At 42.5% G+C, this 19,193-nt stretch overlaps 1 protein-coding gene across 1 annotated transcript in view; it reads right to left on the reverse strand.

Moving 5' to 3' along the window:
* Window positions 1–914: 914 nt before the first annotated feature.
* Window positions 915–19,193, reverse strand: part of slc7a14a (solute carrier family 7 member 14a) — a 29,600-nt gene continuing 11,321 nt past the window's right edge. The window contains 5 exon segments of the mRNA XM_036565419.1: window positions 915–1,591; window positions 2,477–3,357; window positions 5,218–5,426; window positions 11,766–11,912; window positions 14,802–15,019. Of these exon segments, the coding sequence (XP_036421312.1) occupies window positions 1,233–1,591; window positions 2,477–3,357; window positions 5,218–5,426; window positions 11,766–11,912; window positions 14,802–15,019 (1,814 nt within the window). The 3' untranslated portion in view covers window positions 915–1,232.

The raw sequence follows: 19,193 nt of genomic DNA on the forward strand, positions 1-19,193 counted from the left end.
AAAGAAAAGGTAAAGAAAAAGAAGAGAGAGAAAGACACAGACGTAAGTAGACCAGACAAGCATGAGCGCCGTGATGATCAGAGATAAAGCGCACACTGACGGATGAAGGCACTATCGCAAGCAAAGTCCGATCACTACTTGTGGCCACCTCTTGGGCTAGACGTCGGAGCGGATGTGGAGGATGACTTTGGATGATGTGAAGACGTTCTTGTCTACAGTTCGCACTCAGGCTTTTGTGGAAAACAGTCAGCAGCACAAAATCGGCTCAGCGAGGGGGCGGAGCATTTTATGGCTATAACATTGGTCATTCGACATGGTGGAATCTGTTTTTGCCTTCTGAAAACGACAGTTTGGCAAATGCAGTCGATCAAATGTAGCTAACAAGTAATAGAAGCTGCGCACCAATTAGCATGGTGCTAGCCGCATGCCTCAATCATTATGTCCAGTTGTTTAAGTAACATCAAAAATAGATGTTTCCGACACTCTTAGTCCACATAAATATGGACTAAATTCAGGCTAAGATGCTATTTTTTTGGATTTTAAGCTTCCATTACTTGTTGGCTACATTAGTCTCATGGCTCCAGTGCTAAAACAAAGGAAACACCTTCAGATACCAAACATATCTTGGCTGATCGACTACATTTGGGACGCACTGTCGCTTTAAAAGGACAAAAGAGGAAAGGACAGTAGGACCCTAGTAGCAAAATCTGGCAACTGTTCATGCAGTGGTACATTCCGACCTAACAGCAGGAAAATGCTCTAACCTTCACTGCCTGACAGCTTCCTGCAGGCCGTCTGTGGCTCGTTTCCGGAAAAGCTGTGAGACTGTGACAGTTAACAGGGAAGTGCATCTTCAAAAGCTTCAACATATGATGAATATCACTGCAATAACTGGGAATGTTTTAAGTGCTCAGTGAATCTGAGGAGATCAGACGAGAGTTTGGTGGCAGTTGTAAGGAAAGGCAAATGTAGAACGTAAAGGAAAGTGAAGAGCGCCTCCGTCTTTGGAGTAAGCACACATTACGTGATAAGAATCTTATAATGTGCAAAGAAAATGCAGGTGTAGTTGGAGGAGAAACTTGTGATCCCAGTCAGTGAAGAACAACAGCAAAAAAAAAAAGAAAAAAAAACGAAGTGAAATAAAAGTGAGACTTTGCTGTGGAGAGGTAACCATCTAGCCCAAGGGTTTCTGCATGTTCTGTGGACACACGAGTACATTCAGGGTTACATTCTCATTCCAGCGGGTCGTCCAAATCGTCGTCCACCACCAGCGCCTCGAAGCCCGGGCCAGATTTCCCGCCTTTGCTTTTGGCTCTGCTGTGGGATGAGGAGGTCCTGTGGTTCTCTAGACTGTCCAGGCCGTCTGTCGGAGCCTCCTTGGGGTCCCCGTTCTCCCGGTTCGACTGGAGCTTGGCCCCCTGGCTCTGGGGTCTCCAGCCTCTGCCTGAGGGGTAAAGGTCATCATCCACAGCGAAGTTGTCGTCCACTCCCATGTCGTAGCGCTGATACGTGCTAGCATGGACTTCCTCCTCCAAGGCAGTGATCTCCAGGGTGCTGTTCCACATCCCGTAGCCGAAGTAGATCAACACACCTGCAGACATATGCACATTTATATACTGTATATACAGTATGAATCTGCAGTGTGTGTAATTTTACAGTCTGACAGTAGTAATTGTGGAGTGATTTTAATCCAGTATGAATCTGCAGTGTGTGTAGTTTTACGGTCTGACAGTAATAATTGTGGAGTGATTTTAATCCAGTATGAATCTGCAGTGTGTAGTTTTACGTCCTGACGTAATATTGTGGAGTGATTTTAATCCAGTATGAATCTGCAGTGTGTGTAGTTTTACGGTCTGACAGTAATAATTGTGGAGTGATTTTAATCCAGTATGAATCTGCAGTGTGTAGTTTTACGGTCTGACTGTAATAATTGTGGAGTGATTTTAATCCAGTATGAATCTGCAGTGTGTGTAGTTTTACGGTCTGACAGTAATAATTGTGGAGTGATTTTAATCCAGTATGAATCTGCAGTGTGTGTAGTTTTACGGTCTGACTGTAATAATTGTGGAGTGATTTTAATCCAGTATGAATCTGCAGTGTGTGTAGTTTTACGGTCTGACTGTAATAATTGTGGAGTGATTTTAATCCAGTATGAATCTGCAGTGTGTGTAGTTTTACAGTCTGACTGTAATAATTGTGGAGTGATTTTAATCCAGTATGAATCTGCAGTGTGTGTAGTTTTACAGTCTGACTGTAATAATTGTGGAGCGATTTTAATCCAGTATGAATCTGCAGTGTGTGTAGTTTTACAGTCTGACTGTAATAATTGTGGAGCGATTTTAATCCAGTATGAATCTGCAGTGTGTGTAGTTTTACAGTCTGACTGTAATAATTGTGGAGCGATTTTAATCCAGTATGAATCTGCAGGGTGCTCTAAATGAGCAAAGGCAAATGAATGAAAAGAAATGCTGCTCACCCACAAAACACCAGACGGCAAAGCGGATCCAGGTGATGCTGGACAGCTTAAGCATAAGATACACGTTGACCAACATGGCGGATGCTGGGACGAAGGGCACGCAGGGCGCCATGTAGGGCAGACGCTTGGGGTTCTCAGGCTGCTGGATGATGATGAAGATTAGCAACGTGATGACCAGCACTAGCAACACTAGCAGCACTATGGCCCACCAGCGACCCTCTGCAATGCAGCTCGCACCGAATATGATGAGTGAACAGAAGCCAAAGATAAGGAAGAAGAGGAGGAGAACGCAGCGGGTGACTGTTCGGCCAGTAGATGGCGTCGGTCGGTCCATTTTGCTTGGCAAACCTAAGCGGATTCGCATGGTGTAGTAGCGAGGCCCCATTAGCTTCTTTAGCTTCTGAAGGTAGACACTTTCCGTCTCGTCCGACTCGATGCCCGAGGACATATCCACTGTACCGTAGTTTGGATGGCTAGCGGTGTAGCTGGATTTGTCCGACTTGCCAATCAGCATTTCATTGTCACCCAACGATGGCAGATTCTTGGCCCCACAGGTGTTGGTCGGAGGACCTCCATACTCTTCGCCTTCACTAACCGGAGAACATGCATCCTTCTCACATTCGGCCAGCACCCCCTCCCCCTTCCTCTTGGCGTTCTCCTCAGACAGGAAGTTGACGAAGCCGTGGATGTCACTCTCGGGTTGGTAGCGAAGCAACAGCACGCACACCGACACTAAAGTGTAGGCCAGCAGGGTGCCGATGGACATCATCTCGATCAGGTCACGCAGACTGACCAGCAAAGCCAGCAGGGCAGCAAGAAACCCAGACACGATGCAGGCCACGACTGGAGTCTCTGTGTAAGTGCTCACATGGGCCAAGAACCTGCAGAACAACACACACATCTGAAAAAGAGCCATGACCTAGCATCTGCTTGTCTCAACCAGAATAGCCACTAATGAACCAATAATACAGCCATCATAACTGAAATATGCAGATGTTTTACACAGTAAACCCGAGAAGGGGACTCGAGTCAGTGACTCGGACTTCAGTCACATGTTGACTCAAAAATCGGACTCATGTTTGACTCACCTTAAAGGGCAATTCCAACACACACTTCAAAACGTCTGAATAATTGAGTCATTTAAAAGTAAACAGAGTCGATCAGAGTGGTTTGGTGTGAAATGCTCTGTTCAAAGTTGACAGGAACCACATCTGAGGAGGTTATTGTCTCTAAAAGCTCCTGCACAGAACATTTTTACACAAACCAGTAATGAATACTCTGCCTAAAGACTGAGACATTGCTTGGTTAAAAAAGGTTGAACACAAAACACTGTATATTTAGTTTTTTTCCCCATTTCTTTTAATACTTTTTTGGCAAAGTGCTAACAATTAACACAGTTAAAACAATTAGCATTCCATAAAACAGAAGACTCGTGTAGGTTCACTGGTGGTTCTGGATAGTAAATAAAATGTCTATATTTGTGTTGTAGTCATGGCGACCCCTGGTTCCTATCACCACCACTGTATAATGCAGAAAATTTGAAAAAGAAAAAAAATTAGCTTGAGGAAAAAAGGCAAAAACTGATTCAATTGGAAACCTTTTGTTTCCAAGTTTACATTTACCTGTCAGTTCTGGCACAGCCAGACGCAGACATTACTGCAATGCCGTTCTCCCAGGTTCGATACAGCTTCAAATAACGAGCTGTTCATTAAAGAAAAACCTTTATTCTGATGAATGGAACAGAGCGCTACTTACAGTAAATGCGGTGTTTAAAGTAAAAAGATGCAAAACAACGAGAAACAGTGGGCGAACACGCAGTTTGGATAGCAAGTATTCTAGCTAGTGTGACAGCTGAATAAGTTAAGTCAGGGAACCCATCTGAAGTGCTGAGGTTTCAGTAAATTACAGATTAAATTCCTTTAAAATTTACAATAACTTAATCTGAATGAGCTATTGTGCTAGCTAGCTTTACGACCAATTTACGATCGTATGCAAAAGTTTGAACAACCCTGGTCAAATAACGTTTTATTTATTTTAATTCATTTTTGAAAATGAATTAAAATCATTAAACTGCTGTAGCTGAATGGTGGAGCTAAACTGCTGTAGCTGAATGGTGGAGCTAAACTGCTGTAGCTGAAACTGCTGTAGCTGAATGGTGGAGCTAAACTGCTGTAGCTGAATGGTGGAGCTAAACTGCTGTAGGCTGAATGGGTGGGGCTAAACTGCTGTAGGCTGAATGGGTGGGGCTGAACTCCTGTAGGCTGAATGGTGGGGCTAAACTGCTGTAGGCTGAATGGGCGGGGCTCAACTGCTGTAGGCTGAATGGGCGGGGCTAAACTGCTGTAGGCTGAATGGGCGGGGCTAAACTACTGTAGGCTGAATGGGCGGGGCTAAACTGCTGTAGGCTGAATGGGCTGGGCTAAACTCCTGTAGGCTGAATGGGTGGGGCTAAACTCCTGTTGGCTGAATGGTGGGGCTAAACTGCTGTAGGCTAAATGGGTGGGGCTAAACTGTTGTAAGCTGAGTGGGTGGGGCTAAACTCAAATTTTTCGAAATTTCTAAAAGTGTGATAATGAAGATTAAATATGACTAAAAAGGCATAATAAAGCCTTCAGGATAAAGATTTTCCATAATCATATGCGGTTATGAGGATGAGAAACTAAAGTGTCTTAGGACCCTTAAGGAAAATCAGCGTTTCCATGATTTCTCCATGAGTGTTGATCTCTGAGAGCTGCGTTTACCTGAACAGCAGACCGTCTCCAGCCATGGCATAGATGACCCTGGGCATGGGGAAGAGTGACCCCAGCAGGCTGACGGTCAGTCCAGCGATGGAGCCGATGGCCACGATGTATTTGGCTGCCTGAAAGCCGTGCCGAGAGAACATCTCCATCAGCGGAGCGTCAGCATCGATCTCCGTGTACGGCACCATTAGAGTGAGAATTACACTCACCTAGAGAGAGAGAGAGAGAGAGAGAGAGAGAGAGAGAGAGAGAGAGAGAGAGAGAATAAAAAGAGAGAAAGACAGGAGGGCTGGCTTTAATCACCGTGTTTAATGCTGTAAAACTGAACATTTTCAAAAGCTTTTGCAGTTATTAATCACATTTCGCTCTCACAGGTTACACTAATTGTCAGTGATTAACAAAATCATGCTGTAATTTCACAGTAATTATTTCTGACTCATAGTGTTGCAGTTTTCCGAAACAAGCAGAGAAATAGTTTTACCACAGTTTTTCTCATTTATGATTAAGATAAAGAGAAACTAGTCACAAATGCAGACTCGAACTTACCAATATAGAATGTAAATTGGATGCAAATGTTATTAACTGCATAACTACGTAATTATACAATTACTTTTGAAGGTGATCTCCAAAATCCCTGCATAATTAAACGTTTAATATGTAAACAGAGCGGTTCAAAGTGGTTTGGTGTGAAACGCTCTGTTCTAGAGAAACTTACCGAGTCAGAACTGTTCACAGTGGTGGTGATAGGAACCAGACGTCCACCTCTAAAAGCTCCCTCACAGAAAGTTACTACGGGAAATGGTTATGAATTCACTGCCTGATGACTGAGACACTGTTTTATGATAGTTTAGAGAACTTAAACTCCATTCATGGTGGAGGGATACATGCAGGGCACTGTGAGGCAAAATAGTCCCCAAAGAAAACTTATTATTTCAGATTTTCCACTATTTTCCATCATCAACATTCATATAAACTCAGAAGACTCGTGTAGGTTCACTGGTGGTTCTTGTGTTGTAGTCATGGCGACCCCTGGTTCCTATCACCACCACTGTAAAGACATCTGAACCATTTCACACCAAACCTCTCTGAATCCCTCTGTTTACATTGTTTAGTACAGTCAGCACAGCTAGTGTAACTCTACACTAATTCTATAAGGGGAAATTAAGAATATCCACCTCAGTGCAGGTCGTGTATTCTTTGAGTTCTTTTCAGATCTGATGAACTGCTGAGGCAGAAGTGATATAAAAACACGCGTCTCACTGTGACACGCAAGGAGGCAGACTGTGATTTATAGAGCCGAACTGAATAAACAAACGCTCTCTGCAGTTCGGCTCCACAGAAAGCAGAAAACTGCGGCATACCTCATACACAGCTAACAGCCTGATGCGCACAGGCTCAGCACCGCTGTGACTGGACCAATTAAAATGTAAAATTAGCCTGAGCCAAGCTGAAATAACCACAGAGACATGCAGGCTGCTAATTAGCGAATTAGCTAACCGCCAGACAGCCTCACAGGTGTGAACGCGAGGAGACGTTGTGGATTAGTCTTATTCCAGCTTGGCACAAAAGGAAGAGAGAGAGAGAAAGACTCAATAGTTCAGAGTGAGAGGATGATTTAGAGCAGATAACCTCAACATCAGGCCCACACAGCCATTACACTGCAGGGAGATTAGATTAGCAGGCGAATTAGACATCTCAGAAAAAAGAACTTTGTAATAGAGAATCATTCTTCTCGTGTGCTGTGAGTGGAAGAACAAGGTAGGTGTTTCCAATAAAGTGGACAGTTAGTGGAAGTACAAAGTGATTCCAATAAAGTGGACAGTTAATGGAAGTAGAAGGTAGGTGTTTCTAATAAAGTGGCCAGTCATTGGAAGTACAAGGTGTTTCCAGTAAAGTGGCCAGTAAGAGGAAACAAAAGGTTGGTGTTTCTGATAAAGTGGCCAGTCAGTGGAAATACAGGGTAGGTGTTTCTGATAACATGTCCAGTGAGTGGAAGTACAAGGCTGGTGTTTCTAATAAAGTGGCCAGGTAGTGAAAGTACAAGGTAGGTGTTTCTAATAAAGTGACCAGTTAGTGGAAGCACAAAGCAACTGTTTCTAATAAAGTGGCCAGTGAGTGGAAGTACCAGGTAGGTATTTCTGATAAAGTGGCCAGTGAGTGGAAGTACAAGGTAGGTGTTTCTGATAAAGTGGCCAAGGTATGTATAATATTATAAAGTATGCTGTATATTGTTATAAAATATAATGTGTGCTGTATATTGTTATAAAGTATGATGCCACCTGTCTGCTAGACTTGCCGCACTCTGTGCTGTTTTTGCATCACCAGGTTGCCATGGTGACCGTCTCTCAGTCTGCCAGGCTGGCAGGCTTGTGAAGCTTATTAAGATTTCAGAGATGCTGAGTGAACTCGGTGATTGATGATGTCGCCCAGCGAATTTAAACAGAAAGCATCGATTTAAAGAGAATTGAGTCTGTTCTATGTGTTCTGTTTGGCAACTCCAGGATCTCCAGCTGTAACTCAGATTCAGTTCACTTTTCCTTTCTTCTGAATAAAAACATGTTGCACAGACTTTGAGTTTTCTGCTGATAACATTCAGTATTGTACAAGATGAAATGGATTACATCATTAAAGGAACCTAGACTGTTAAGGCCCCAGTATGATGTACATGTCCAATGCCATTCGATTATATTGTATGAGCCAAGCAACATCTGCATTTATTATCAAAAATAGACAAAGTCCTTTAACTAGTGGGCTGCCAGTTTTGGTTGTACTCTCTCTTGTCCACTGAGCGAGGAACAGCGAACTGAATATCTCATCTAACTCAAATATATCAGCTTTAGCTACAGCGTGACATCACTCAAGAGGAAAACCTCTGTGATTGTCTTATTTTCCATAGGACTGAGTTCAGTGCATCCATATGACATCACAGCGCGACAATGGTAGCCTACTAGTAGAGGAACTTTTTGAAACTTTTTTGCCTAATTGTTATTCCCATTTGGTTTATATGTCATATTTTAATCATGCTGGACATGAGCACTGGTTTAAGGTATACAAGTCTTAATTAACCTGCAAACAACTTAGTCCAGTCAAGCGCACCGTAGAAGAAATGAAAGAGTTAATCAATCGAGAAAAGCCTCCATTTATCTATGACTTTTAATTTAGCAGGAACAAAATATGTGACTAGGTACATTTAATTGGTTCATTTGACTGAATAAGAGTGGAAAAAGGTGTTTCTAATAAAGTGGCCAATTAATGGAAGTACAAGGTGTTTCCAATAAAGTGGACAGTTAGTGGACGTACAAGGTAAGTGTTTCTAATAAAGTGGCCAGTAAGTGGACGAATGTGTTAGGTGTTTCTAAAAAAGTGGCTAATTAATGGAAGTACAAGGTGTTTCTAATAAAGTGGACAGTTGGTGGAAATACAAAGTGTTTCCAAAAAAGTGGCCAGTTAGTGGAAGTACAAGGTAGGTGTTGGAAGTGAGCCAGTGAGTGGAAGAATGTGTTAGGTGTTTCTAATAAAGTGGCCAATTAATGGAAGTGCAAGGTGTTTCTAATAAAGTGGCCAGTTAGTGAACGTACAAAGTGTTTCCAATAAAGTGGCCAGTTAGTGAAAGTACAAGGTAAGTGTTTCTAATAAAGTGGCCAGTAAGTGGAAGAATGTGTTAGGTGTTTCTAATAAAGTGGCCAATTAATGGAAGTACAAGGTGTTTCCAATAAAGTGGACAGTTGGTGCCAATACAAAGTGCTTCCAATAAAGTGGCCAGTTAGTGGAAGAATGTGTTAGGTGTTTCTAATAAAGTGGCCAATTAATGGAAGTGCAAGGTGTTTCTGATAAAGTGGACAGTTAGTGGAAATACAAAGTGTTTCCAAAAAAGTGGCCAGTTAGTGGAAGTACAAGCGCACCGTAGAAGAAATGAAAGAGTTAATCAATCGAGAAAAGCCTCCATTTATCTATGACTTTTAATTTAGCAGGAACAAAATATGTGACTAGGTACATTTAATTGGTTCATTTGACTGAATAAGAGTGGAAAAAGGTGTTTCTAATAAAGTGGCCAATTAATGGAAGTACAAGGTGTTTCCAATAAAGTGGACAGTTAGTGGACGTACAAGGTAAGTGTTTCTAATAAAGTGGCCAGTAAGTGGAAGAATGTGTTAGGTGTTTCTAATAAAGTGGCTAATTAATGGAAGTACAAGGTGTTTCTAATAAAGTGGACAGTTGGTGAAAATACAAAGTGTTTCCAATAAAGTGGCCAGTTAGTGGAAGAATGTGTTAGGTGTTTCTAATAAAGTGGCCAATTAATGGAAGTGCAAGGTGTTTCTGATAAAGTGGACAGTTAGTGGACGTACAAAGTGTTTCCAATAAAGTGGACAGTTAGTGAAAGTACAAGGTAAGTGTTTCTACTAAAGTGGCCAGTAAGTGGAAGAATGTGTTAGGTGTTTCTAATAAAGTGGCTAATTAATGGAAGTACAAGGTGTTTCTAATAAAGTGGACAGTTGGTGGAAATACAAAGTGTTTCCAAAAAAGTGGCCAGTTAGTGGAAGTACAAGGTAGGTGTTGGAAGTGAGCCAGTGAGTGGAAGAATGTGTTAGGTGTTTCTAATAAAGTGGCCAATTAATGGAAGTGCAAGGTGTTTCTAATAAAGTGGCCAGTTAGTGAACGTACAAAGTGTTTCCAATAAAGTGGCCAGTTAGTGAAAGTACAAGGTAAGTGTTTCTAATAAAGTGGCCAGTAAGTGGAAGAATGTGTTAGGTGTTTCTAATAAAGTGGCCAATTAATGGAAGTACAAGGTGTTTCCAATAAAGTGGACAGTTGGTGCCAATACAAAGTGCTTCCAATAAAGTGGCCAGTTAGTGGAAGAATGTGTTAGGTGTTTCTAATAAAGTGGCCAATTAATGGAAGTGCAAGGTGTTTCTGATAAAGTGGACAGTTAGTGGAAATACAAAGTGTTTCCAAAAAAGTGGCCAGTTAGTGGAAGTACAAGCGCACCGTAGAAGAAATGAAAGAGTTAATCAATCGAGAAAAGCCTCCATTTATCTATGACTTTTAATTTAGCAGGAACAAAATATGTGACTAGGTACATTTAATTGGTTCATTTGACTGAATAAGAGTGGAAAAAGGTGTTTCTAATAAAGTGGCCAATTAATGGAAGTACAAGGTGTTTCCAATAAAGTGGACAGTTAGTGGACGTACAAGGTAAGTGTTTCTAATAAAGTGGCCAGTAAGTGGAAGAATGTGTTAGGTGTTTCTAATAAAGTGGCTAATTAATGGAAGTACAAGGTGTTTCTAATAAAGTGGACAGTTGGTGAAAATACAAAGTGTTTCCAATAAAGTGGCCAGTTAGTGGAAGAATGTGTTAGGTGTTTCTAATAAAGTGGCCAATTAATGGAAGTGCAAGGTGTTTCTGATAAAGTGGACAGTTAGTGGACGTACAAAGTGTTTCCAATAAAGTGGACAGTTAGTGAAAGTACAAGGTAAGTGTTTCTACTAAAGTGGCCAGTAAGTGGAAGAATGTGTTAGGTGTTTCTAATAAAGTGGCTAATTAATGGAAGTACAAGGTGTTTCTAATAAAGTGGACTGTTGGTGGAAATACAAAGTGTTTCCAAAAAAGTGGCCAGTTAGTGGAAGTACAAGGTAGGTGTTGGAAGTGAGCCAGTGAGTGGAAGAATGTGTTAGGTGTTTCTAATAAAGTGGCCAATTAATGGAAGTGCAAGGTGTTTCTAATAAAGTGGCCAGTTAGTGAACGTACAAAGTGTTTCCAATAAAGTGGCCAGTTAGTGAAAGTACAAGGTAAGTGTTTCTAATAAAGTGGCCAGTAAGTGGAAGAATGTGTTAGGTGTTTCTAATAAAGTGGCCAATTAATGGAAGTACAAGGTGTTTCTAATAAAGTGGACAGTTGGTGCAAATACAAAGTGTTTCCAATAAAGTGGCCAGTTAGTGGAAGAATGTGTTAGGTGTTTCTAATAAAGTGGCCAATTAATGGAAGTGCAAGGTGTTTCTAATAAAGTGGACAGTTGGTGCAAATACAAAGTGTTTCCAATAAAGTGGCCAGTTAGTGGAAGTACAAGCGCACCGTAGAAGAAATGAAAGAGTTAATCAATCGAGAAAAGCCTCCATTTATCTATGACTTTTAATTTAACAGGAACAAAATATCTGACTAGATACATTTAATTGGTTCATTTGACTGAATAAGTTCACTGATAAACTTAATTACAGCAAAACAATTTCAGGTGCAATAAACTGAGAGCATATTTTTATTCTGCATTTAAACCGTAAACCTAGTTAAACCTAGTTAAATGGTTATCTAATTAAGTAACTTAATACACAGTTACATGATTAAGTATTTAATTTATATTCCATACATTATTTCTGTTCATTTGAAGAAGTGAACTGTTTTTCTGTCTGCAGAACGAGACTGCAGACGCAACAATGACCAAATACAAATCATAAAAACACCCTGCAAATACTACAAAATGTAGTACAGATTCAAACACTTTACAATCTGCACTTTCTACACTAGTCCAGCAGCTGTGCAGGTGTCTGCTACTCACAGAGACGTATGCGGTCAGGCAGGTGACCAGTGATGCGGTGATGGCGTACGGGATGGACGTGTTCGGGCTTTTCGCCTCCTCTCCTGTCGTGGCGATGATGTCAAACCCAATAAAGGCATAGAAGCAGGTGGCAGCACCCTGCATCACCTGCAGAGCAAAGTCAATACAGTCACAGTTCTGCAGATAATAATAATAATAATAATAATAATATTAATAATCTTAATTCAATCATTCAACCTCTTAAACTATTCAGTTACTAAAGCCACTTTTCCATCACATGGTACAGCTTGAATCGACTCGACTCTACTCGCTTTTGGTACCAGCTACTTGTTTTCCACTGCAGATATAGCGCCCCCTCAATGTAGCTGGTCGTCATAGTGATACCGCATGAAACTGCCATGATGTAAAGGAGACAAATTTTGTTCAGAAGAGGATGATGGCTGAAGACAACGAGACGATTCCGGTTGCTCAAAGGCGACACAAGAGGGTACGCTAACCTGGTAGCTAATGTTAGCATATGCGTTTAACGATTCTCTCCGATCAATCAGTAGATGTTCAACTTCACCTTTCGTTATTGGCTCAGCTCGCTTGAAACTTCAATGGAGGTGACACCAAAAATAGTACCAGATACCAGGTTTGCCTAATGGAGAACCAAAGTAAGGTCAAATCAAGTCGACCATGTGGTGGAAAAGCGGCTTATGTATATGGCTTACTGTTCAGTAACTGCTATGTCTGAATTATTTGGCCCTTACATTTTAAGACAGGGGTCACCAGTTTTACCCACAAAGGGCAAGTGTGGCTGCAGGTTTTCACTCCAGCCAAGCAGGAGCTCACCTTCTACACCTAATTAACTATTTGTAAACTGAGGCCAACTGATTAAATGAGGAATCAGGGGTGCTCCAGCTTAATTGCAATGAAAACCTGCAGCCACACCAGCCCTTATTTGGATAAGACTGGTGACTTCTGTTTTAAAAGAGGTTAATCTAACTGTTATTCATTCATTCGCTCATCTTTTTAAACCACTTGATCTAGCTAGAGTTGTGGTAGCAATAGGGAAAGCTGAGAATCTTCTGGGGGGATCCTGAGTCGCTCCCAAGCAAGGTGTTGTCTCAGTTGGCCATGCCTTGTACACCTCCACTGGGAGATGGCCAGGGGGCATCCTAATCAGATGCTCAAACCACTTCAACTTGTTTTTCTCAATGTGGAGGAGTAGCGGCTCTACTTTGAGCTCCTCCCAGATCACTAAGCTCCTCACTCTGTCAGCAGAGTGTAGCTCCCCATGCTGCAAAGAAAGCTCATTCCCACCACTTGTATCCACGATCTCATTCTGTTGTCATTACCCAAAGCTCATGGTGAGGGTGGGGTTCTAGTTTGCCTTATGGCACAGGTCCCTCTTCACCACTACAGTCCAGTACATCAACCACATTACTGTTTCCGCCTTTTCCAGCCTGCAGCCGATCTCACAGTCCCTCTTCTCAACACTCATGAACAATACCCTGAGATACTCCTCCACCTGGGGCAGGTCCCATCCCCTTACCTGGAGGGGGAATGCCATCGTTTTCCAGGTGACGACCATGGACTCAGACTTGGAGGTGCTGATCAGCATACAAGCCATTTTACACTCAGCTGCAAACCACTCCAGTGAGCGCTATAGGCATCCATGCGATGGAGCCAAGAGGACATCATCTGCAAAAAGCAGAGATGCCACCTTCCAGCCACCACACATAATGCCTTCCTGACCTCAGCTACACTTTGACACCTTGTCCATGAATATCACAAACAGGAGTGGAGACAAGACACAACCTTGGTGGAGTCCAATACCCACATCCAGGCATGCAGAGACTGGATGGCCTGGAGTTGTGGATCCAGCACCCCTTACTCCCAGAGGACTTCCCACAGTATATCTCTAGGAACCCAGTCGTAGGTCTTCTCCAAGTCCACAAAACACATGTAGACTGGGTTGGCAAACCCCCATGGCCTCTCAACAATCCATGCAAGGATGGAAAGCTGGTCCATTGTTTGGGACGGAACCAGCATCGTTCCTCCTCAGTCCAAGGTTTGACTATTCGTCGGAGTCTCCTCTCCAGCACCTTGGCATAAACTTTCCCAAGGAAGCTGAGCAGTGTGATACCCCAGTAATTGTAACTCTCTAGTCCACTTTCTTAAAAATAAGGACCACCACCTTGGTCTACCAGTCCAAGGGTATTGTTCCTGAGGTCTGTGCGACATTGCAGAGGTGTGTCAGCAGCATGACAGCCCCACAACATCCAGAGACTTAAGCATTTTTGGGAAAAACCCATCCACTCCCGGGTCATGCCACTGAGGGGTTGGACAACTACCTCAATGACCTCCACCATGGAAATGGAGTCTGAGACCTCAGAAGCATCTGGCCCTGACTCTCATGAGGGAGGCACGTCTCTCAGGTTTAGGAGTTCCTCAAAGTGGTCCTTCCACTGACCAACAATAACCTCATTCAAAGAGTTTCTCCACCCCTGCTGAGTACAGCTTGAGCGAAACCACTGATTGCTCCTGAGGTGTCAGATAATTGTCCAGCACCTCCTTGAAGCCACTGAAAGTCTTTTTCCATGGCCTCTCCAAACTTCTCCCATGTGTTGCTAGATGGTTGCTATGGTATCTTAGGTGTTTGCTAGAGTGTTGCTAAGTGGTTCATATGTTATTCCAGGTAGTTGCTATGGTGTTGCTATGTTATTGCTAGGTTGTTGCTAGGTAGTTGTTACAGTATCTCTGGTGTTTGCTAGGGTACTGCTGTGTAGTTGCAGTGGTATTGGAGATGATTGCTAAGGTTTTTCTTGTTGTTACGGTATTTGGTTGCTAAGGTATTTGTTATGTGGTTGCTGGGTGTTGTTAGGTGGTTCAAACAGTTTCTGTGGTGGTTGTTGGGGTGTTGCTTGTGGTTGCAGTGATTTTGATAGATTGTTACTGTAGTATCTCTCATGGTTGGTAGGTGGTTTCTATGGTGTTCCAGGTGGTTGCTAAGGTATTGCTAGGTGGTTGATGTGTGCTGCAGAATTTTACCCCTGACCAGCCGAATGGCAGAAATCGTCCTTCGTCCCAGTTTGCTCCACTGACGAAGAAAAGTCCTGCGATCATTATGAAGACCCACACCATTAGGTTGATGACGTTCAGGACATTGTTGAAGCCCACAGAGTTCTTCACCCCCAGAGCCACAATCACTGTGACCAGGATAGCAATGACCAGGGCCAGAATATCTGGGTACGACTGCTCACCTTTACCTGAGGAGACAAGACAGGTATAACTGTTAACAAACATATCAAGTAACTAAAGAGAGCTAATAACTGTTAGCATATTGTTGCTACACCAAACTTCATAGCACCAATTTGCTGCCTTTTACAAATGTCAAATGCCAAAATGTCATTACATTAACATACATTAAAGAACGTTTTTCAGTCTCCCATAATGTTACTATTTCAGAGATACAATGTTTTATTATGCAAGCATGCTAGCACCTCATATAAATATCACCATCATGGTGATCATCATCATCAGAATGACAAAATTCTGAAGAAAGTGTAGAACTAAACAGCTAAAGAATGGAGAAAAAGTCAGAACTGAGGCTTGAACCTGTCAACACAGAAAATAAATTAAATTCAAATGTAATAAATTATGTAACTGTGTAAAGGAAACCCTTTATTTGAAGGGTACCTGTATTAGAATTACATATCACATGCATAACCATTGACTAATGCACTGAAAAGTTATTTGTGTATTTATGAACAGCTCATGTCTGCATGTGCAAAATGATGTGAAATGTTTTATGAAGTAAACAACATTGTATTTAAGGGCCCCTAAGGTAAAAAGTGACGGACAGTTCTTCCATTTATAAGACTGTTATGAAGCACAGTTCCCAAGTAATGGAACTTACAAAGCAGAGGCCTAGATAAGGAAGTTAAATATCAGTTCTGCAGGTGTTCTGTATGTGGTTGTTCCAGGTTGTTGCTAGGGTATTTGTTAGGTGGTGGCTAAGGTGTTGCTAGGTGGTTGCTAGGGTATTTGTTAAGTGGTGGTTAGGGTGTTGCTAAGTGGTTGCTAGGGTGTTGCTAGGTGGTTGCTATGGTTTCTCTGGTGGTAGCTAGGGTGTTGCTAGGTGGTTGCTAGGGTGTTGCTAGATTACTATAGTATAATGCCAAATATCAGTTCTGTAGGTGTTCTGTATGTGGTTGTTCCAGGTTGTTGCTAGGGTATTTGTTAGGTGGTGGCTAAGGTGTTGCTAGGTGGTTGCTAGGGTATTTGTTAAGTGGTGGTTAGGGTGTTGCTAAGTGGTTGCTAGGGTGTTGCTAGGTGGTTGCTATGGTTTCTCTGGTGGTAGCTAGGGTGTTGCTAGGTGGTTGCTAGGGTGTTGCTAGATTACTATAGTATAATGCCAAATATCAGTTCTGTGAGTGTTCTGTATGTGGTTGTTCCAGGTTGTTGCTAGGGTATTTGTTAGGTGGTGGCTAAGGTGTTGCTAGGTGGTTGCTAGGGTATTTGTTAGGTGGTGGTTAGGGTGTTGACAGGTGGTTGCTAGGTAGTTGCTATGGTTTCTCTGATGGTTGCTAGGGTATTTGATAGGTGGTTGCAAGGGTGTTGCTAGATTATTATAGTATAATGCCAAATATCAGTTCTGTAGGTGTTCTGTATGTGGTTGTTCCAGGTGGTTGCTAGGGTATTTGTTAGGTGGTGGTTAGGGTGTTGCTAGGTGGTTGCTAGGGTGTTGCTAAGTGGTGGTTAGGGCGTTGCTAGGTAGTTGCTAGGTAGTTGCTATGGTTTCTCTGATGGTTGCTAGGGTATTTGATAGGTGGTTGCTAGGGTGTTGCTAGATTACTATAGTATAATGCCAAATATCAGTTCTGCAAAAGAAGATAAGATGGAAAATACGTATGAAAATTATCACTGTAGTTTGAGGACATCAAAATCTTTCACAGGACCTCTACCTTATAAGCTCCATTTCTTGGGAATGAAGCTTCACAAAAGTGTTAGAAATGGAAGAAGTGTCCATCACTTTCGTCATTTACTTCATTAACATCTTACGAATATTGACATAAGCTGTTTATGAATACTTGAGCGTTGCTTTTTAGTTGTTATTTAATATTTATGTATATGTTATGTAGGTATCCTTCAAATGAAGAATTATGAAATTAGTCATGTAATTAAACTAAAATAGCATAGTGAAGCAACAGTAAAAGTGTTACAGCTATGCTATTCAATGCTTATGTATGTGTTATATACATATATACATATTTAGCTTTCAAATACAGGGTTATTTGTGTAAATAATTATGAAATTATATTTAAATAGCACAGTAAAACACCAGTAATATTGCTGGAGGGCTGTTTTAAGAGGTTCAATCTATTCCAGCCAAAACAATCAAACAAACAATATCTTTGCGAGCAGTTTCTCGCTGATCTGTTTCACTCTCCTGTCTGCTCGTCACTGCTCTGACAGAATGCGCCTCAGGCGCTGGACGAACAGCGTCAGAACAGAAACCTCAAACAACCTTCAACATCTGTCACCAAACACACCACGTGATTCTAAAAATACCCAGCATGCCCCAGTCTGCGCCCTGGGTGGAGATGAATATGAAATGTTGAGGAGTGATGCAGTGAAAGAGGAGAGAGTTAAGGCTGCAGATTATAACAGCTGCAGGCTGAGTCAGCTCACGCACTGCTCTGAGCCTCGTCCGGTTTGGTCAGGAGCTGCTGTAGAGGTGATGTCTGTCTGCTGGCTGAAGAAAGAACTTCCCGACTTTTAAAAAGCCCAAAACCTGCATTTTTCCTTTATTGTTTCTGAGGTCACTCAGAACAAATGCAAGCTTTAGCACCAGACTGTAATTTCTACATGATCATTTGTCAAACTCTCTTTATCCTTTACAATTAAACAGGCTGTTTTTGTTACTGTGCTTTTACAGCCAAAATATGCAAATGAGCACTGTTCTAAATGGCTGCCCTGTATTGAGCCTTATTTAAAAAGCTGACTGAATGGGTGGGGCTAAACTGCTATAGACCAAATGGGCAGGGCTAAATGGGTGTAGACTGAACGGCATGGTAAACTGCTGTAGGCCAAAAGGGTACATCATTCTGTAATATTTCTGGACTGCTGGATCCTCTGTTGTCAATAACTGATCCAACTAGGCTAAATCTGTATGACTTCTTACACTTACAGCATTTGGCAGACACTCTTATCCAGAGCAACGTAGAACTTGATCATTTTTACACAGGTAGGCGAGATGTTAGGGGTCTTGCCCAAGGACTCTTACTGGTATAGTGTAGGGCGCTTGCCCAGGTGGGGGACTGAACCCCAGTCTACCATTACCCACTACACAACACCAACCACTACTAACTACACTATACCAACCACTACCCACCACACGACACCAACCACTACCCACTACACTATACCAACCACTACCCACTACACTATACCAACCACTACCCACTACACTACACCAACCACTACCCACTACACCAACCACAACCCACTACACTATACCAACCACTACTAACTACACTATACCAACCACTACTAACTACACTATACCAACCACTACTCACTACACTACACCAACCACTACCCACTACACCAACCACTACCCACTACCCACTACACCAACCACTACCCACTACACTATACCAACCACTACCCACTACCAACCACTACCCACTACACTATACCAACCACTACTCACTACACTACACCAACCACTACCCTCTACACGACACCAACCACTACCCACTACACGACACCAACCACTACCCGCTACACTATACCAACCACTACCCACTACACTACACCAACCACTACCCACTACACCAACCACTACCCACTACACTACACCAACCACTACCCACTACGCTATACCAACCACTACCCACTACACTATAACAACCACTACCCACTACCAACCACTACCCACTACACTATACCAACCACTACCCACTACACTACACCAACCACTACCCACTACACCAACCACAACCCACTACACTATACCAACCACTACTCAGTACACTACACCAACCACTACCCACTACACTATACCAACCACTACCCACTACACTACACCAACCACTACACACTACACCAACCACTACCCACTACACTACACCAACCACTACCCACTACACTACACCAACCACTACCCACTACACCAACCACTACCCACTACGCTATACCAACCACTACCCACTACACTATACCAACCACTACCCACTACCAACCACTACCCACTACACTATACCAACCACTACCCACTACACTACACCAACCACTACCCACTACACTACACCAACCACTACCCACTACACCAACCACAACCCACTACACTATACCAACCACTACTCAGTACACTACACCAACCACTACCCACTACACCAACCACTACCCACTACACCAACCACAACCCACTACACT

The sequence above is a fragment of the Colossoma macropomum genome, unplaced genomic scaffold, assembly GCF_904425465.1.
Source record: "Colossoma macropomum unplaced genomic scaffold, Colossoma_macropomum, whole genome shotgun sequence".
Lineage (NCBI taxonomy): Eukaryota > Metazoa > Chordata > Actinopteri > Characiformes > Serrasalmidae > Colossoma > Colossoma macropomum.